This window comes from Yarrowia lipolytica, chromosome 1F (assembly GCF_001761485.1).
Source record: "Yarrowia lipolytica chromosome 1F, complete sequence".
Classification (NCBI taxonomy): Eukaryota; Fungi; Ascomycota; class Dipodascomycetes; order Dipodascales; genus Yarrowia; species Yarrowia lipolytica.
This window is the reverse complement of record NC_090775.1, coordinates 3,261,689-3,279,683: the sequence shown is the minus strand read 5'-3', so window position 1 is coordinate 3,279,683 and position 17,995 is coordinate 3,261,689. Positions and strand designations below refer to the sequence as shown.

Genomic DNA, 17,995 nt, shown 5'->3' with positions numbered 1-17,995 from the left:
GTCATATGACGCTCCTGGGCAATAACATGCAACAAGTCCGGAGAATAAGGCCCATTATTTAGTGCATGGCGATCTTCGAACGCGCACTTCTATAGCTCCATCCATCCATCCCATCACCAAGTCCAAACTCCGTCTACCAATAAGGGTTTAAGGTTCGTCCTTTTTGGGGTCATCTATCCACGTGACCTATTTTAGACGACCCTAAATATAGCTCTAGAAATCGTCATTATGGTTGAATGTTTCTGTCCACATGCCACTACAAGACAAATATTTACCTGGTAATAATTCCCCTACCACATCTTCCGCTCCCACACAGAGTTACCCTGCCTTTAGTCTAGGGTTAGCCCTAAAGACAGTCACAGGCTAACCTAAAGCGGTGCCAAACTTTTCACTACATCAAATCCGCCGGCTCAAAAATCTTAGTTCCTCAGCTCACACTCACGACATCAACAATGGCCGCCACTCAAGCTCAGAACGCCAAGAAGGCTGCCCTCAAGGGTACCAACGGCTCCAAGACCCTCAAGTACCGATCCTCCACCATCTTCCGACGACCCAAGGTCCTTGAGCTCCCCAAGAAGCCCCTGTACCAGCGAAAGGCCGTTGCTCACTACCCCCGAATGGACTCTTACGATGTCATCATCTCTCCCCTTAACACTGAGACTGCCATGAAGAAGATCGAGGACTCCAACACCCTTGTCTTCATTGTCAACAAGAAGGCCAACAAGTACCAGATCCGAGATGCTATCAAGAAGCTCTACGAGGTCGAGATTGCCTCTGTCAACACCCTCATCCGACCCGACGGTAAGAAGAAGGCTTTCGTCCGACTCACCGCCGACCACGATGCTCTTGACATTGCCAACAAGATCGGTTACATCTAAACAACTCTTTTATTAGGGAAGTTACAAAAGGCATTTAGCCATCTCAAAAGGTGTCATTTAGAAAATGCACTAATGAACACATTTGCGAGCAATCGATATTATTTATTGAACGCGAGCCGACGAAGAGGTAGCTCCTCATGCGTCAACTCAACCGTAGCCCCCGTAGCGGAGGTGTGTCCGTGTATTATTGAATATTGAAAACTTTTTCGAGAATCCAAGCTATCATCTCCAGATGCTTTCTCGACCAACGATGGTTTAACTTCCAAAAGAACTTTCAGTTCGAGTTTTACACAATTTCCACCGTCGACGACAGCCATGCGAAACCCTGACGAACCCTGACGAAACCCGTTCAGGCATCCAGTCGAACTGGTCTATAATCTGTCATCTGCCTCGTTAACTAATGTTTGTCAAGCTCACTGCCCGACACCATACATGTGACAACACGATGTCACGGCGATCTTCTCCTCTCTGCTATACGAGTACTTGCACTCCATGTGAACGAGATCAGCCGTGTGCCAAGATCATGTGATTATGGAGAGTACGTTCGGCACTTCTTGGTACTGTACAGTATATTCCCATTGCGTAGCTAAAATATCTATACAAGCTAACTAAGCCAACTCGCCCAATGCGTGTCATTTCTCTCTCTAGATGCATTCTAAGGAGACAATGATAAAGAAGTCGTACCTTTACTAATTCCAGATAAAAGGTACAAGACATGAGTCTAGAGTGTCTGGGACACATGAAAGACAGTGGATTCCAACTTACCACATCTTCAGGTGACAAGTACGAGTTGACCACGGATGTCGTGCATCCACCTGTAAATGCTGCTGAACATAACTGTCACAATATGATTGAGCAACCCAACTTCAATTGTGAACATTTCTACATTGAGTCTCCCTTTTTGTGCCTCCTCCGAATTACACACTCGTATGGTACACTTCGGTCTGGTTTCATGTCAATACAACCCTACGGGCCATAGTCTATCGTTTCCATAATCAATAACGTTAGATAAATGCTTGCAAGTTAGGAACTCTTGTCGGTGATCTGCTCCAGATAAGGAGTGAGGTTGACGTCACTGGGAACAGTCACGTTCTTGAGAGCCTCGGTCAGAATCTTGGACCGATCTCCAATGTCCACATTGTTGATGGCCTGCTTGACGCCCTCCACAAACGGGTCCACCCCCAGAACCGACGAGTGCTGCACTGCGGCCACCAGCACGGCTAGCGACTGCTCGGCTGCTGAGATCTGAGACTTGTACTTGGACGCGTCAAAGGCTGCCTTGGCAGTCGAGTCAATGGGCTCCAGAGTCACAGTCTCAACTGTGGGCACCCGTCGAGTGATGACCTCTGCTACGGGTCCCTCGGGTCGCGAGTACCGGTTGCAGTACTTCACCAGCAGGTCTTCTGTATCATGGATTTCCTGGATCACGTTCTTTCGCAGGTCTCTCATTTTGTCGGTCTCGTAGATGGTCAATTCGACCTCTGCGGCGTGGCCCTGGTGAGGCCCGTGCTCGACCTCGTTTTGCAGAAAGTCCTGGATAATGGTGTGGTAATGCTCGCCCAGCGCATGGAATCGGCGGGCCTTTTCGCCCAGACGCTCAGACAGCTGGGTCTGGATCTCGGGGTGGTTGACGGCAACAAACTCGGACAGCTGGATGAGCGAGTCGGAGACGTTCTTAACCGAGTCGTTGGTGACAATGGAGGTGTTGATGGAGGAGATGAGGTCGTTGAGAGCCATAGCCGAGTGTCGGGCAGCATGGTCGGCCGAGTCGTGCAGCAGAATCAGGGGCAGGTACTCCTTGTGTTCCTCGGCAACCACTCCACTTGAGGGGTCGAAGAAGTTGCCCTGGTTCTCAGTCAGAGGGTCAAAGTATTCCTTCTTGGTGCCCTTGGAAGAAAGAGCTCTCTCGAGGTTGAACTTTCGCTCTTGGTGCGAGTCCCCATCGGGGTTGTTGGTCATGGCGTTAGGGTTGGATTTGTCGGGGTACAGGGCCGACAGATGGCTGGTTCGAGCATTGGGCTGGCCAGAAGGAGAAGTAGGAATAGGCTTGGGCTTGGGCGAGTCTCTGTTTTTCTTGATTTCTTGCTCCTCGAAGTACTCGCCAATGGGCCGGCCAAACGGGAACTTTTCGATAAAAATGTCTCTGAACCGCTCGTCTCGAGAGGCGAAAAAGACGGCAGCGGTGTATCCCACGAGACATCCGCCCGCCGTGAGTCTAACGAGTTTTCGAAACTTGCCGGGCGAGCTTTTGTGTGCTTGGGTGCTCATGTTGCGGGTGAATCGGCAGGCCACTTTGGACCCCGCGCGAGTCATGTATTTGTACATGGTCTGTGTGTGTCAGAAGGAGAGTGTTTGTCGGATCTGTTTGTGTCGGTGTTGATTGCGTGCCGTTCGTGTCGTTTGGTCACTCACTACACTCTGGGTGCAATTGAATGGAAAGCTAGAGCTGTGTCCTGGCCTGTATATCTACTGACCCCGAACTAAGGTTGCACGAAGGTTAGGCTAGTTAGACGCACAGCAACTAGGTTCATCATATGATGGTTGAGGTAGGGTGGGGGAAGAGTGAACAAAATGAGGGGAGAGTACTTATAGAGAGGAGACACCCCAATCGGCTCAACTTCATATCATTACTACAAACACAAGTTCTTGCCCGTATTTAATCGACACGCCACTTGCTAGTTTGACCGCCCATCCGGATATTTCCGGGCCAACCTGCATCTGCATGTAGAGCGAAATGTTGGATTTTTCCGGGTCCGTTTTATAGTCATGTGAACGAGTCATTGGGTATGCTACCCGGCTGGCGGGCTCTGGCTGTGCAAAGAACTTCTATCTTTAATTAATGGGAGAACTACCCTGTTTCAGCTGCGCCATATTCGGCCATCCCAGTCTCCCCACACAGTGCTGCCGATTCTTTCCGACCAGTAACAATACAAATCCCAGTGCCCTTAAGAATGGCATGGGGTGAATATGTAGACCAAAAAAAGCGCTTGCCTATTAGCTACCGGTACAAGGGCTGCCTCATTTCGCGCTGTATATACAAGACCCTAACGAACCTCAAGTACAACCACACAATACGCCTCCTCTCCAACATACATGAAAGCCAGGCAGCAGAGTATAACCCAGCTGATCCTTAACAGTGTATGCGAATACATTACGAGTATGGAACGTGGCCATCCTATCTACGTGCTACGTAATCTGTCCCATTCTTTTATTTAAAGCACAGCCACGTATTTCCCTTCTACAACACCGACTCATCCCCGAAACTACATTCTCACCATCATCATATCCCGACCCCAGCCCGAAAGTTTGCCTCATGTACCCCAACGCCTGCGCAATATGTACGGGGTTTAGTGCCAAACGCCGTGTAGACGTGCGTCTCAAGAGTGCAAATAAACAGAAGGACGTGCTGTGGTTGGATCGTACGGCATTTGTGTCAGTCGGTGGGTCTGTTAGTAAGCAGTACTCGTTCTTTGATCAGTATATATACTCGTACACCTGTAGGCAGAGTTCAGAGTTCGCATCAAGGATGGAAAGTCTGAAGCCTGAATCAACCAGTAATCAAGGAGGTGTCATAATACAGAGAAAGGAGTATCAACCACAATGATTCTCTTGTCATCTGAAGCAATCGGCCCATCTATGCATGTTTTTATACTCATCTCCCGTATTGCTAAATAGTACATCCATAGCTATCCATGGGCACTTTCCAACACCATCCTACTGTTGGTGCTTGTTCACTTGGTTAATCCAAGTCTCGTACACTCCCAATGGTCGCACCACTTTTTCCGAAACATCACACCACAATAACCCACAATAATGCAGCCAAGAGACCTCAAAGACAGGGTAGGAGTCGGAAGATGGGTCATGTGATCTTCAATCTGTTACAGGGCAACAATTGTTCCGGAGCGCTGAAACTTGCGCTGGATATTATACTTCGGTCGATCGGATTAATTGGGGTGATGCAAAGCCTTTATGTTGCTTAGTAAGCAAAGAGGTGGGAAATGACAAACGGTATCATTTTTGTACAAATCACACTCTAAGTTTTAAGTGGGATGCAATTGTACACAATTTTCAAGAAGTTCTACTCTTTCAGCGTCACATCTCGACAATTGTAATTATCACCCCTCCCCCACCATATTTATTAACCTTCCCCACGGGGTAATGGCCGCCATCACATGAATTAGTGTTTTTACCGAGGTCTTTCAACTGCAAGGGTGGGATGTAGTAATGATGGTCTGAATTTTGATAATCTGAAGCAGAATAAATGGCATTGTAGTAGTCTCGTAATTGTGACAGCGTCTCTAGAGTCTTGTTTGTCTGTGTGTATTTCCCCATCTCCACCCTACTCACCTGCCGAGGTAACTCTAACACTCTTATATCAGCCCATGATGTTACGATCTCTGAATCTTTCTATTAAAGGTGTCTCTACTCTGTCGGCCCATACACCTACCACCAAACGACTATTTACGTCTTCCACATCTAACATGGCCCCCCGAATCACACGACCCAAGCTCAAGGAGTACCCCTTCGTGGTTACTCAGTCGACTCGATGGTCTGACAACGACCAATATGGCCATCTCAACAACGCTGTCTACTACCACTTCTACGATGCACTTGTTAACGGATACTACTGGGATCAATGCAAACATAACGTGATGGGCGATCTACGGGCTCTCGTGGTCGCCTCAGGCTCAGAATACTTCGAGATCATCGACGGATTCCCCAAACCTCTGGTGCTCGGTCTGGCAGTACGGAAACTTGGACGATCGTCTGTGGAGTTTGAGATCGGAGTCTTTCAACAGAGCAAAACGGCCGAGCAAGAGGAGTCAGCAGAAAGCATTGTCTACGAGGCCTGGGCCAACTCCGGAGAAGATCCCGTACCTGCCACCACAGAAGAGGCTCTGTTCAGAGAGCTGAGAAACCAAAAGGTCAAGGCTCTGGGAAAATTTGTGCATGTCTTCGTCGACTCGACCACCAACAAGGCGGTTCCAATTCCCGCGGATCTCAGAAAGGGCCTGGAGGAAATTTATGTTGGTCCTTCTCTTCCCAAGATGTAAACTACAATGGGACAACAACAGCAACAGTAAACTGTTTAATGATAGTTATGAATATAAGGATAAGCATGAATTAAGAGAAAGAGAGATCTTGTAAACTGTTTACAGTATGGTGGCCACTGTCAGACTATTCACATGTAGAAGTATCGAGATTGGCAGATACCGTTTACAAGTATCGTACTCGTACATACATTCTGTGTAAGTACCTCGAAGTGACGAATTGAGAGACTTGTCGACCTGTCGGGCTGGTATTATGTCAGAATCGATCATATTTGAGAGCCCCCATTATTCGTTTATTAGTTGCCTCTTTCGGCCCTGCGGCACCCCTATCAGCTGAAAGGATTATATTATCAGCTAAGGCGTTTGGCAGTATTAGTTGACTACTAAAGCACAAGTACAAGTACTGTACACTGTAAATACTTGTGCAGGTGGGATCTAATATGGAGCCACCGACTACTGTATGACAGTAGCTACTGTACTGGTATCCCTGTACTTGTACTTTTACTGTAGCAGGTCTTCTAAGTCACACAAGATTATGTACTCAACTCAAATGATTTACTGTAGTCAGTGTAGCATGAGGGTCTACGAACAATGAGCGCCTGAGAACAGTACGATAGTTGTATTACGTGTTAATATATTTTGGCGTGTGAGCCATATGCATTCTATTTAGGTGCACCCTATAATTAATTACTCCTCCTTACACTCCTTAGCGAGCACCTTTGCAGCCTCCTGAGGCTGGGTCTTCTTTTCAAATTTGTGCAAAATGTTGCTACCCAGGATGATCACCGAAGCCACGCACAGGTAGAGCAGTAGCAGCAAGGTCTGGAATGCCAGCAGTCCAATTGTAGCAGACACCACAGCAGACGCATACATGACCTTGTAGAACCGGATCCATCCGGCAGAGACCATGGCCTTCACGTCGATTTCAGACACAAACAGAACCAGGTTGTCCTGCAGCGCAGCAACGTCCTCCAGCGAGCTTGGAACAATATCAATCTTGTTGAGATTCAGGTTCTCGGGGTTGGAGAGGGCGGTCCATAGCAAGTTGATGTACGCCATCATAGTGGGAGCATCTTGGATAGACGCACAAATAAGTTTAACGAGCTGGGCCTTTTGGCTCCAGTCCGTGATGGGGATTGTGGGATCCAGGGGCGGTTTGGAGAGCACCTCCTGGGTGTGTTGGGTGTCCAGAGGGTCCACGGCAGTGGAGTTTGAGTCCGAAGACATGTCTCCAGCACCAAAAACAAAGCTATCCACTTGCGTACTGTCGCCGTCTCTGGTCGGCGTGGGTGTTCCTGCCCGTTGTCTGAGCGAAAAGTTACCAGAGTTGAATTTTTGAGACGTGGATCGTGTCATGGACAGCGGCCGAGTTCGAGACATGGAGGTCCGATGCTTGAGCTTTGTGTGGACGGGCGACTCTGTGGACTCTTCACTACCCGTCTCGAAGGAAAAAGGCACAAATGGGTTGTTAGGGCCCTTTACAGGAGTGCTAGCTCGGAGAGGGCCCAGGCCGAGACCCAGACCATTGGAAGCTGTAGTTGAGCTGGTAAAGTCGCAAGAGTGGCGTTTCCTGTTGTGCATAGACTGCAGTGGGTACGAGTTTGCGTTCGAGTTTCGAGCCAACAGTGCCAGACGGGTGTTATCTGTTCGGGCCATCTCCTGGAGTGTTCGTTGCCACATGCATGATTGAGGTTCAAACTCGGCCGTGTGGAACTCCTGGGGCGATAAAAGTGCCTGGGTTTGTCGTGACACTTGGGTGACGCTTGTGGCAGGTCCCAGCGACCATCGTTTGAAGAACTCGGAGCCCTTGGAGGACCGTTTCTTGTCGAGGGACTCGATTTCGGGATCAGGACTAAGCAGTTCCTTCTCACACCAGTCCCCAGTCGATGAAGCTGGCGAGTACAGACCCGAAAAATCAATGGATATGCGGCTCCGGCGCTTGTTCTCGTCCATACAGCTGAGATCCGAGTCGGACATAGACACGGAGGGAGTTCTGGCGTGGTGGTTGGGTGTGGACAGTTGGGCCATGATAGAGGATCGTCTGGAGTGGAAGCTGGGTCTGCTGTTGAGGTAGTCGGACGAATCGCCCCGGACCATGGGTTGGTTCAGAGCGTCTAGTGTGGCCTGTATGGCCTCGTCTCTGTTCATGATGCAAGTGATGTGTGTAGTGTGAGTGGTTGAATGCTATGGGGTGGAGTGATGTGGTGGATATCGAGGACCTCGGTTGTGTCTAGGAATTGGCCTGTCGAGTAAACCAGTCAGAAGCACCAGTTGGACGCGTCGATATCTTCTGTACAGTGTTACAGTGCTGTCCTTGTTGCCCCTGTCGCGATGACCTGTGTGGTTCGCGGATAAGATTAAGGTGCAGTTGAGAGTGCCGATTTGGGCAGAGAGGTGAGGGTGTTCAAACGAGTGTGGGTAAGAGGACTCCTAGGTAGTATCGCGAGTGAGGGAGGAGAAGAAAAGAGATAATAGGTGGGTAAAGGTAATGCGCATTAGGCCCCAGAGGTGTGCCGGTATTATGACACCCTTTCTGCAACAAGCTCTTCTACGTCTATTGTGTGCATGTGGACCCATGACAGACTCCTGCATGACGCGAAGAATGGGAATGTGGGCGGGGCTGGTTTTGAGACAGATGTAAGGCAGTCGATACGACGAAAATGTGGAGACCTTTTTTGGTTTGCCAATTGTATCGAGTGATTGGCTGCGAAGAACTGCCACCTATTGGATGGCCAGCAGGTCAATCAGCTACATTCTATTGTCAACACCCACTCCGGAATGTGAAGCTGAACCTAACTATACGCCATGGCAGTAATGGCTGAAAAAGTCACATGCCGACAGAGTTTGTCTCGGTGCAACCTTGATCTGTTTGGAGGTAGTGCATTCAGAAATGGGTATTTACAGACTACACCGCACACACAGTCCCTGAACAGACGGGTCATGTATTCAACATACCATAACGAGTAGGTGTGGCAAATATGGCTGCTATAATAATTACTGAAAGATGCAAGCGCCGCTCAAGTCTGTTTCACCCATTTACCCCGGTTTCAAATGGATATTTACACCTTTGTTTCTCTCTTGTTGTTGTCCCAGTTCGGCACACAAGTGTGCAGCAGAAGCAGAGCATACCTTAGTCACTTCAAGTAGCCCTTAGCGGTCTTGGTGTCCGTAGACCAAGCCCTCATAAGTCCCTTAAACGCCTGATAAAGGAGAACCACGTGGGAATATACAGGTTCCCACCCAGAGGCCCTACGTTCACAGTTCGGAAGTTACTCCTCAGGTCGTCTTGAACACCTTCTCTTACCATATCTTCTGTTTCACATTACAGTACGCAGTGAGACTCAGATTCAGACTCAGAAGCAGTTGACCAGAATGTGTAGTCCTGTTAAACCATCACCCAGCCTATACCAGGCACTCGTAATGTTCTCATAGTAGTATATAAACGCCAGTGGTATAAACAAATAACAGTCAGACAAGGGAGACTCGCTACTATAATCACGCTATCAGACGAACAAGGTGGTCCGATAAAGCTGCACCATAATCCAGGAAGGGGGGTTATAACTAAGGAGCATAACAAACAAGAGGCGTTAAATGTATAGAAATGCTCACCCCTCGTATTAGCTGCTGTGGGTATACGAGATAACCGTCCAATAACACGCTGGATAACGCGGCTTGCATAGCTGTGTCTCATTGCTTACTGACCAAGCGTAAAAATATACCATTGATTTATTATTATACATAAGACCACAATAGTCATGCTAAAAGATTTTGCTAAGATTGTGTGCGAACGGCTGTGAGGACGGTGTTACTGGAGGCATTTGAGGCAAGATGCTGGATGTACTGTTTGGTGTCTACCAATAATACCAGCATGGTCCAGGGCATGACTGGAGCGTATATGTAGCGTATCACAAAGTCCGTGACTGACGCAATGAGATGCCTCAGGGTGCCTCACGTGGGTGCCTGCTAGCTCAATTCAGGTTTGTCGTCCTCTCCGGTGACGGTTTGGTCCTCACTAACAACGGAACCCGCGTCGGTTTCGAGCTCCATCTCTCCAACTTCTTCATGATTCTGATCCTCCTTGGCCATGAGAGCGGCCGCGGCTGATGACACTGCAGCTGCAGCTGAGGCCTCTTCCTCATCCTCCTCTCCATCCAAACCATGCGATACCACCTCGTCTTCCCCCAGAATCTGCACGTATTCCTCGGGAATCAATCCTGTTTCCTCTGTGTCTAAGTTCATGGCCACTAGCCAGCCCTGGCCGTGCCGGTAGTGCACCCACACAATCTGGCCCTGGAACAGGCCGATTTCGTTGTCGTTTTCCGGCTCGAAATCGAAAAGCGCAACTGCCCGGCCGTTGAGCTCGCTGTCCAGCTCTGCGTCCACGTCTGAGTCCTCGTAGTAAGGTGGACCCTCGCCGATTCCTGGTGGGTATGCCAGATCGTCGTCCTCGTCAAGAGAGCTGGACACCACAGACATGCTTTGACGGGCGCCGAAAAAGAGGGGGTGTTGGGGAGGGTAGCCAAAGTCCCGGACAATGGCATAGTCCAGTGACGAATGGAACTGCAGCGCCGCTAGTTCCAGCTTGAGAGGATCGCTGCTGCTTTGCGAGATGCGAGAGCCCCGTCGTGACGACTCACTGAGGTCAGGCCGAGACCGACGATAATAAGGAGACTGCTCGGCCGGATATGGCTTGGAGGGGGAGTCGCGCGACTCGCCCAGATCCGAAAGGGTCGACAGTCGCTGTGTAGATATGCGCAGTTTGTGTGCTATTGGCTCTGTGGTATCTTTGTTGTCCAATGACACGGAGGCCAGGTCCTGTGTCACACTGTGGACAGGGTGTACATCCTGTGCCGGTGCAAGTACCTCCTGGCTTGTGTTTTCTGCCATGGGTAAAGAAATTCGTGTGGATTCGTCTAGTGCGTTCCGCGGAGCGTCGAGTTGCTGGTTGTGGGGTAGTTGTGGCGGCTCTTTATTTTTCGTGCAAGCGCTTGGTTGGTCGTGTGGTAGGAGAAGCTGCAAAACCAGAATGTCTCTGTAATGCTGTGTGCAGCTGAAAGTGGCTGGCCAATATTTCTTGTCTGGCGTGTTCGTGGAGTGCTGACGGCGATTGTCGCGACTTTGTCCGTGTTCTTGCTGTGGTTGTTATAGCACCTGTGCTGTGTGTGGAGTGTGCTGTTTTCGGTCAGAGTCGCCGGTTGTCACTTAACACGAGTGTTTCTGGCTCAGTGTTTCTTTGGGCTAACACAATATGCCATGTAAGGTAATGTCAGGTTTGGAGCTCTGGAGCAGGGTGGGCCGTGGGGATCGTGGGTTCAACTCTCGCTGGCAGCGTGCGTGAATATACAAAGTAACGGTGAATCCTCTATATGTGGCGAGTTCCACTCGGTTTCAGATACAGGCTATATTTAGAAGTAATTATTGCATGTTCCAACACCAAAGTAGTGCGTAGCACTGCTTCTCTTGCCTCAGCAAAAGCGGTTAATCTAATGTGACTGCCAATAATACTAAAATTTGGCGGGGTTAATGAGAGAAACAAAGAAGGAGTGGCAAAAGACGCACTTGCCAAGGTCCTCTCTGGGGGATAGCCATGTCGCTGCTCAACGTTCCAAACGCATTTTTCCACGGCAAAATATCAGCTGTGTTACACATGAGGTTCAGCTGAGCAAGCCAGCCTTCAACACGCCGTTCGGCAAAACCTTGGAACGCCACATGTCAAGCAGCAGTGGGTGCAGCGAGCAGCAACTCCGTAGGGTTGCGCCGAGTTTTGAAGTGATGTGATGACGTGATCTGGTGTAATAACAGAGGCCAATGCATTAGACATAGTGACATGAGTCCATGGGACGAGTAGGCAATATATATACTCTTCACAGTTGTGCTGCAGTAACCAAAATTAGTTTCAAACTCAAGCAAACTAATGTGGAAATTCTCTTGCCTGTTTGAACATCATACAAGTACTCGTATCAAAGTCTACTTGTGGCGTAGTTAAGGTCTGCAGAACGTGAGCAAAAGATTTGGGAGGTGCATGAGGAACCATCAACCTCCATCCCTTATCATCACCACTTCCACATCACGACAGCACAAACAGACGGTGTAACCCCAGCCGCATCGATCATAGCATTAGGGACAGCTGAACAATACAAGGCAGCTGATTTAAAAACTCATCACATCCAGTTGACAATACATTTTCTGTCCAATTACAGCATCACCTAATGACTACAGCACATCGACCTACTTTTGACCCAGCACGAGGCAAGTCCAATACCCAGGCCGCTGGGTCCATCTCACATACCCGGTCCCTCCCGTCTCACACCAAGCTCAAGTACAGATATGCTCGGATTAGTACAAACACAGATGCCATGAGAAAGACTCTGTTGGAGAATGAGGGGGGACTCAAGCAGGCCGCCACGAAGCTAGTTGCTGAGCAGCAGCAGGCAGAAACTCAGGTTCAAGACTCTGAGAAAGAACTTTCCGATGAAGTGAAGGCCAAGATCATTGAGGAGAACCGAGATGACGATGACTCTGGGTCTGACGATGAGGAGTCCGATTCAGACGACTCGGACTCAGACTCAGATGACGAAGACGAGCTGCTTAGAATCGAACTCGAGCGAATCAAGCAGGAACGAGCACAGGCGAAGGCTCGAGAAGAGGAACGGCTAGCTTTGGAGGAAGCAAAGGCCCGGGAGGAGCAGGTGGCATTTGGAAACCCTCTCATGAATCCCGTAGCCATCAAGCGAAAGTGGAACGAGGATGTGGTGTTCCGAAACCAAACCAAACAGGCCCGGAAAGAAGACAGCTATGTCAACGATCTCATTCGATCAGATTTCCATCGAAAGTTCATGAACCGTTATGTTCGTTAGAGAGGTGGTGAAGGAAACAACAGCATTTAATTTATATATTTAATCATAGCACGAAGGCGCGAGATGCAAGGATCCCAAATTCCTTCGGATCTAATTCACTCGTCATATATAATAGATTTTACTTGTAATTATAGCTATCATATCTGATATTTTGATTCTCAAAACCACAATACTCCAAACCATACCCTAACCGCACCACCCAAATTCAAACAAAAGACCCTAACGCAACTCAAACTCCCAAGTTACCCTGTCTGAAAAATTCTCTCTTATAACACCACGTCACTTCCCTCCTTTCTCCTCTTAATTACACATCACCAAACGTATGTACTTCACTGCCCTCGTTTTACCTCACTAGAAAATCGTGGTTATGTGTTGAATCTGTTTATGGAAGACGGTGGTAATGCCGCTTTCTTTGATTGACACTTCAACACACTCTGCGACACTTCTAGTGTGGCGTTGCTACTCGCGACATGCCACATGAAATCCCTCCCCGGATACTCTTGTGGTTTTCACCCACTAACAACAGGTCCCACTTAACTCAGCACATATCTCACAATGACTCGAACCTCTGTTCTTGCTGACGCCCTCAAGTCCATCACCAACGCCGAGAAGGCTGGTAAGCGACAGGTCCTGATTCGACCCGCATCCAAGGTCATCATCAAGTTCCTGCAGGTCATGCAGAAGCATGGTAAGTACTCCTTACGCCGACGCGTCGTCTGACTCGTTTTTTTCTCTTTGCTCTTGTTACTAAGAGCACCCGGGCTGATAACTGGATGGATTGTCTGAACACTGTCTCTCTCTGTCTTTTAATTGTCCGGGAAATTAATAAAGGCACTTACACGCTGTCACTGAAACCCTCTGGTGTTCGGTGTTTATATGCCGGTTACATTCCTCCTTATTTCATTCTTTTGATATAAGATACACCCCAGCATTTCCACGAATGTTTTTACTAACTTCAGGTTACATCAACGAGTTCACCTACGTTGATGACCACCGATCCGGCAAGATCGTTGTCGAGCTGAACGGCCGACTCAACAAGTGTGGTGTCATTTCTCCCCGATTCAACGTCAAAATTGATGATATGGAGAAGTGGGTCCAGAACCTGCTGCCTTCTCGACAGTTTGGTTACATCATCCTGACCACTTCTGCCGGAATCATGGACCACGAGGAGGCCCGACGACGACACGTTGCTGGAAAGATCCTCGGTTTTTTCTACTAAGTTATTTAGCAGAATATCCACCCTAAAAGACGCTTATCGTCACTATTTATATTGAAAGAATTGTTTACAATAAGCTAGTTAGTTAAATGGTATACCATCACTACGTAATGTACTGGTACTCGTAGACTGTGACAATCCTTAATCTTCTTATTCAGATTGACACTGTAGTGCTTGCTGCATTGAATGAATCCAGAGTGTGTACTATTGTTTAGAAATGGTATTAACAACTACAGTACATACTTGTAGCAGGGATAGTGTCTAATGCACCCGTCAAGGCCAGTTCTGCGTACACATGCACTGAACTCGCTTTTGGTTAAACATTGGAGCATTGGGCAGAAAGAATCTCACTGAAGTCATTCAGCTGTCAACAAGACCTCGTGTTACCAGCGTCCTGGAAGCACTTCTGGGATTTAAAATAGTGATATAGGCTACGGTTAGATCTGATTTCCATAACTGATTAACATGGAGACATTGGCAGAATCAATCGAGAAATTGCAATCACCCTCCCTCAGTGCCTTACAAAAGCATTAGTTCTATCGATATATCTCTTCAGGTGCTCTCTATCTTGACATAAAATCCAGCCTACTTTTTTTATTATTATTCTAAAGAATTTTTTTATTCTAAGAAAGGCCTTTTCTTTATTCTAGGTGAATGCATTTCCGCCTTGTTTATGTATGTTCTAATGATTCATTTCAGCCGGGTAACCCCAAACGTTCATTGTTGCAATCCCACATTATTAGGTTCGTAACTGGTCGCCTTTGTAGCTTAGGGGTAGAGCGTTGCACTTGTATTCTAATATTGGAATGCAAAGGTCACTGGTTCGATTCCAGTCTGAGGCATAATTTTTGCAGCGTAGGCTGATTGAATTTTTTTTTGCCACCATGACAGGATTTATATTAATAGCATCGTTTGTTTTTGTTTCGTTTTTTTACAGCCCACTAATAGCTATTGTCCTGGTTGGACTTTCCTAGTTCGCAACTCCGCTATCACCACCAGAGCGCTTCAACGCTGCATGCGTTAGTTGTAAGCGCAACTTTGATCTTCTCCCAAATAGGCACTTAGAGCCCAAATCGACTGAGATGAAAGCCAAAATGCGGGGGATCATATTTGCGGAGTCCGACAGGCAGCAAAGCTGTGTGGAGCGGGTTGCTGTAATGGGATGGAGAGCGGCCAGCGGGAAAATATACTATTCCGAATAACCTCTAGGTGACACGCTCGTATTTCCCTGTATCACTGCTGGTTGACAGGATGTCCTGTTATCTGGGTGGGCATCGAACAAGTATGTATGTACTCTCGTAGATGTTCAGTGACACGAGGGATGGTTACATTGAGCTACCAGTGTATACACACCAACAAGTATGTGGATTATTGGAGTAGATCCATTGATGCTGTAGGCAGCATCTCTCAGACTCAAAAAGCTCAATGGCGTCCATCTCACTAGAATTGAGGGGAATATTCTCGGACTATCAATGCATGATCCTGGGGCATCGCCAAGTCGATTGTTCAACAGATGTATCTTGGTATATCTTGGAGGAGCTACATATGGGAAATAATAGCGAAATAGGTGGATGAATAACCCGCTTGTACGTTTAGATACAGCCCGATCTCGAAGGTATCTTCATAGAGAGCGACATTTGAGGTTAGTTTTGACTGGCCTCCGCCATCCAAGGTTTCAGCCGATATGCGCAAGTCCGACTTAAGGTGATTTTGGTCTTAGATAGTTTTTTGGGCAAGGAACTATAAGTATACTGCTGATCCCCATCGGGGTGGTCCATAGACCCTTCAACTCTACATCATGGATCCCGAAAAACAGCAGCTCAGGGCTCATCAGATGCCAGACTTCGAGGCCCAGATTCCCAAGGCTCCCGAGCCCAACTGGATTAAGCGAGGACTCGTTGCTGCCGTCTTTGGTATGGCTCTCTTTAAGATGTCGCATATTTCTCGAGAGTATTATGGCTCCCGATCCGACATTCTGGGATTCAAGCCCATCGAGGGCAAGTGTCCTTCTCAGCCCAAGCTCGTTCCTCAGGGCTACTCCAACTTGGACTTCATTCTTCACGATGACGACTTTGCCAAGGGAGAGCTTAAACGGTTCCAGGGCGCCATCCAGGTCCCGACCCAGTCATACGATGACCTAGGTCCTGTTGGAGAAGACGACCGATGGGACATCTTCTACAACTTCTCTTCTTATCTCGAAACTGCCTACCCTCAGGTCCACAAGCACATGACTGTGGAGAAGGTTAACACCCACGGTTTGATTTTCACCTGGGAAGGATCTGACTCCAGTCTCGGACCTCAATTGATCATGGCTCACCAGGACGTGGTTCCCGTCAACAAGGAGACTGCTAAGCAGTGGACTCACCCTCCTTACTCAGGTCACTTTGACGGCAAGTACGTCTGGGGACGAGGCTCTGTCGATACCAAAAACTCGCTCATTGGTTCTCTGTCTGCGGCAGAGTTGCTTCTGGAACAGGGATTCAAGCCGAAGCGAACCCATGTTTTCTCCTATGGCTTTGACGAGGAGATCTCCGGACCCAACGGAGCCAAGAACATGGCCAAGTTCCTGGTTGACAAGCATGGAGAGAAGTCTTTCTTTTCAGTTGTAGATGAAGGCAGCCTAGTGGTTGAGGAGGACAACTACGCCATGCTTATTGCTGCCACTGGCGAGAAGGGCTATGCTGACATTCAAATTTCTGTCTCTGCTCCAGGTGGACACTCCTCTATGCCCCCTCCTCATACCGGAATTGGTATTGCTGCCCAGATCATCAACGAGCTGGAGGACACCCCCTACCGACCGGAACTAACCCCCGAGAACCCAATCTTCTATACCATGCAGTGTGTGGCTACCCATGACAAGTCCATCTCTCCAAAGCTGAAGTCCTTGATCCAGCGGGCTGGAAAGGACCGATGGGCAAACAGAAAGCTCGTCGAGATTCTCTACGGGAATCCCAAGTACAGAGACTTGATCCGAACTACCCAGGCCATTGATCTCGTCACTGGAGGTGTCAAGGCTAACGCTCTTCCGGAGACCACCGTTTTTGTCACCAACCACCGAATTGCCATTGAGCATAAGGTCGAGGACGTCCAGAAGAAGGCCACCGGCAACGCCATTAATATCGCCAAGAAGAACGGCTTTTCTGTCACTGCCTTTGGAAAGGAAATCATCCCCGAAGACAAGGACTCCAAGGGCTCCATTGAGGTTGGCTTCTTTGGCGCTCCCCTGGAGGTTGCGCCCCGAGCTCCTACTTCTGGACCCACCTGGGATCTCGTAATGGGAACCGCTATGCACGTTTTCCGAGATGCAGTCTTCCCCGAGTCGAAGGACGTCTTTGCTGCTCCTGGTATCATGACTGCCAACACTGATACTAGACACTACTGGAAGCTATGTGACGCCATCTACCGATTCAATCCTGTGCGAGAGACCGCCGCTTTTGGAATCCACACTGTCGATGAACATATTGAGTACCAGGCTCATCTCGAGACCATTGCCTATTTCTACGAGCTGGTTCGAAACTCTGGAGGAGAGAACCAAAGATGACGAAATTTTGTATAGGAGAAAGTATTGAAGATAATTGAGAGTTGTTTTGTTTTATGCAGTATATTGTGCTTAAACCTGGGTGGTTTCTGATTGTGTAACTGCTAATACTGTGTAAACACATTTTCTCCGGTGTACAGTTGATGTTTTAACCTACCCAGTTAAACTAAGCTCAAGCTTCAGTAATGTTGTTGATACCCTAACTATAATCGTGGATGATTAGAAAAGCTAACTTAGATCCAAGTACGATATGGTGAGCTCTGGAGAACACGACCGGCCCGAGTAGCGCAATGGTTAACGCGTTGGACTTCTAATCCAAAGATTGTGGGTTCGAGTCCCACCCCGGGTGTCAGGCACGGTCTCTACGACACGACCAGCTTGAACGGCTGCTTACATCAGAGTTTTTTTCGCTGGTATTTCGATATGCAGTTCGCATGCTTTTTAGCTAAGAATCA

At 48.4% G+C, this 17,995-nt stretch overlaps 10 protein-coding genes and 2 non-coding genes across 12 annotated transcripts; 7 read left to right on the top strand and 5 right to left on the bottom strand.

The window, feature by feature from the left end:
• Window positions 1–452: 452 nt before the first annotated feature.
• Window positions 453–878, top strand: YALI1_F32792g (60S ribosomal protein uL23; the record flags this gene model as incomplete). Its single annotated transcript, XM_505871.3, has 1 exon — window positions 453–878. The coding sequence occupies one exon, from the start codon at window positions 453–455 to the stop codon at window positions 876–878; it is 426 nt and encodes a 141-aa protein (XP_505871.1).
• A 1,023-nt stretch (window positions 879–1,901) lies between these two features.
• On the bottom strand, window positions 1,902–3,203 carry YALI1_F32764g (uncharacterized protein; the record flags this gene model as incomplete). The annotated part of the gene is made up of 1 exon (XM_505870.3): window positions 1,902–3,203. The coding sequence occupies one exon, from the start codon at window positions 3,201–3,203 to the stop codon at window positions 1,902–1,904; it is 1,302 nt and encodes a 433-aa protein (XP_505870.1).
• Window positions 3,204–5,260: 2,057 nt separating this feature from the next.
• On the top strand, window positions 5,261–5,932 carry YALI1_F32744g (uncharacterized protein; the record flags this gene model as incomplete). The annotated part of the gene is made up of 1 exon (XM_505869.3): window positions 5,261–5,932. One exon carries the CDS (start codon window positions 5,261–5,263, stop codon window positions 5,930–5,932), a length of 672 nt encoding a protein of 223 aa, XP_505869.3.
• Window positions 5,933–6,616: 684 nt separating this feature from the next.
• YALI1_F32716g (uncharacterized protein) lies at window positions 6,617–8,077 on the bottom strand (the record flags this gene model as incomplete). Its single annotated transcript, XM_505868.3, has 1 exon — window positions 6,617–8,077. One exon carries the CDS (start codon window positions 8,075–8,077, stop codon window positions 6,617–6,619), a length of 1,461 nt encoding a protein of 486 aa, XP_505868.1.
• A 36-nt stretch (window positions 8,078–8,113) lies between these two features.
• On the bottom strand, window positions 8,114–9,811 carry YALI1_F32698g (uncharacterized protein; the record flags this gene model as incomplete). The annotated part of the gene is made up of 2 exons (XM_068283474.1): window positions 8,114–8,359; window positions 9,719–9,811. 2 exons carry the CDS (start codon window positions 9,809–9,811, stop codon window positions 8,114–8,116), a joined length of 339 nt encoding a protein of 112 aa, XP_068139575.1.
• An 81-nt stretch (window positions 9,812–9,892) lies between these two features.
• YALI1_F32688g (uncharacterized protein) lies at window positions 9,893–10,816 on the bottom strand (the record flags this gene model as incomplete). The annotated part of the gene is made up of 1 exon (XM_505867.1): window positions 9,893–10,816. The coding sequence occupies one exon, from the start codon at window positions 10,814–10,816 to the stop codon at window positions 9,893–9,895; it is 924 nt and encodes a 307-aa protein (XP_505867.1).
• A 26-nt stretch (window positions 10,817–10,842) lies between these two features.
• YALI1_F32685g (uncharacterized protein) lies at window positions 10,843–11,184 on the bottom strand (the record flags this gene model as incomplete). Its single annotated transcript, XM_068283473.1, has 2 exons — window positions 10,843–11,085; window positions 11,173–11,184. The coding sequence occupies 2 exons, from the start codon at window positions 11,182–11,184 to the stop codon at window positions 10,843–10,845; spliced, it is 255 nt and encodes an 84-aa protein (XP_068139574.1).
• Window positions 11,185–12,138: 954 nt separating this feature from the next.
• On the top strand, window positions 12,139–12,786 carry YALI1_F32675g (uncharacterized protein; the record flags this gene model as incomplete). Its single annotated transcript, XM_505866.3, has 1 exon — window positions 12,139–12,786. The coding sequence occupies one exon, from the start codon at window positions 12,139–12,141 to the stop codon at window positions 12,784–12,786; it is 648 nt and encodes a 215-aa protein (XP_505866.3).
• A 555-nt stretch (window positions 12,787–13,341) lies between these two features.
• Window positions 13,342–14,005, top strand: YALI1_F32659g (40S ribosomal protein uS8; the record flags this gene model as incomplete). The annotated part of the gene is made up of 2 exons (XM_505865.3): window positions 13,342–13,474; window positions 13,746–14,005. The coding sequence occupies 2 exons, from the start codon at window positions 13,342–13,344 to the stop codon at window positions 14,003–14,005; spliced, it is 393 nt and encodes a 130-aa protein (XP_505865.1).
• A 754-nt stretch (window positions 14,006–14,759) lies between these two features.
• On the top strand, window positions 14,760–14,844 carry YALI1_F32649r. Its single transcript has one exon. It is a non-coding gene; the product is annotated as a tRNA-Thr (tRNA).
• Window positions 14,845–15,800: 956 nt separating this feature from the next.
• YALI1_F32638g (uncharacterized protein) lies at window positions 15,801–17,543 on the top strand (the record flags this gene model as incomplete). The annotated part of the gene is made up of 1 exon (XM_505864.3): window positions 15,801–17,543. The coding sequence occupies one exon, from the start codon at window positions 15,801–15,803 to the stop codon at window positions 17,541–17,543; it is 1,743 nt and encodes a 580-aa protein (XP_505864.1).
• Window positions 17,544–17,816: 273 nt separating this feature from the next.
• YALI1_F32618r lies at window positions 17,817–17,889 on the top strand. The gene has a single exon. It is a non-coding gene; the product is annotated as a tRNA-Arg (tRNA).
• The last annotated feature ends 106 nt before the right edge of the window (window positions 17,890–17,995 follow it).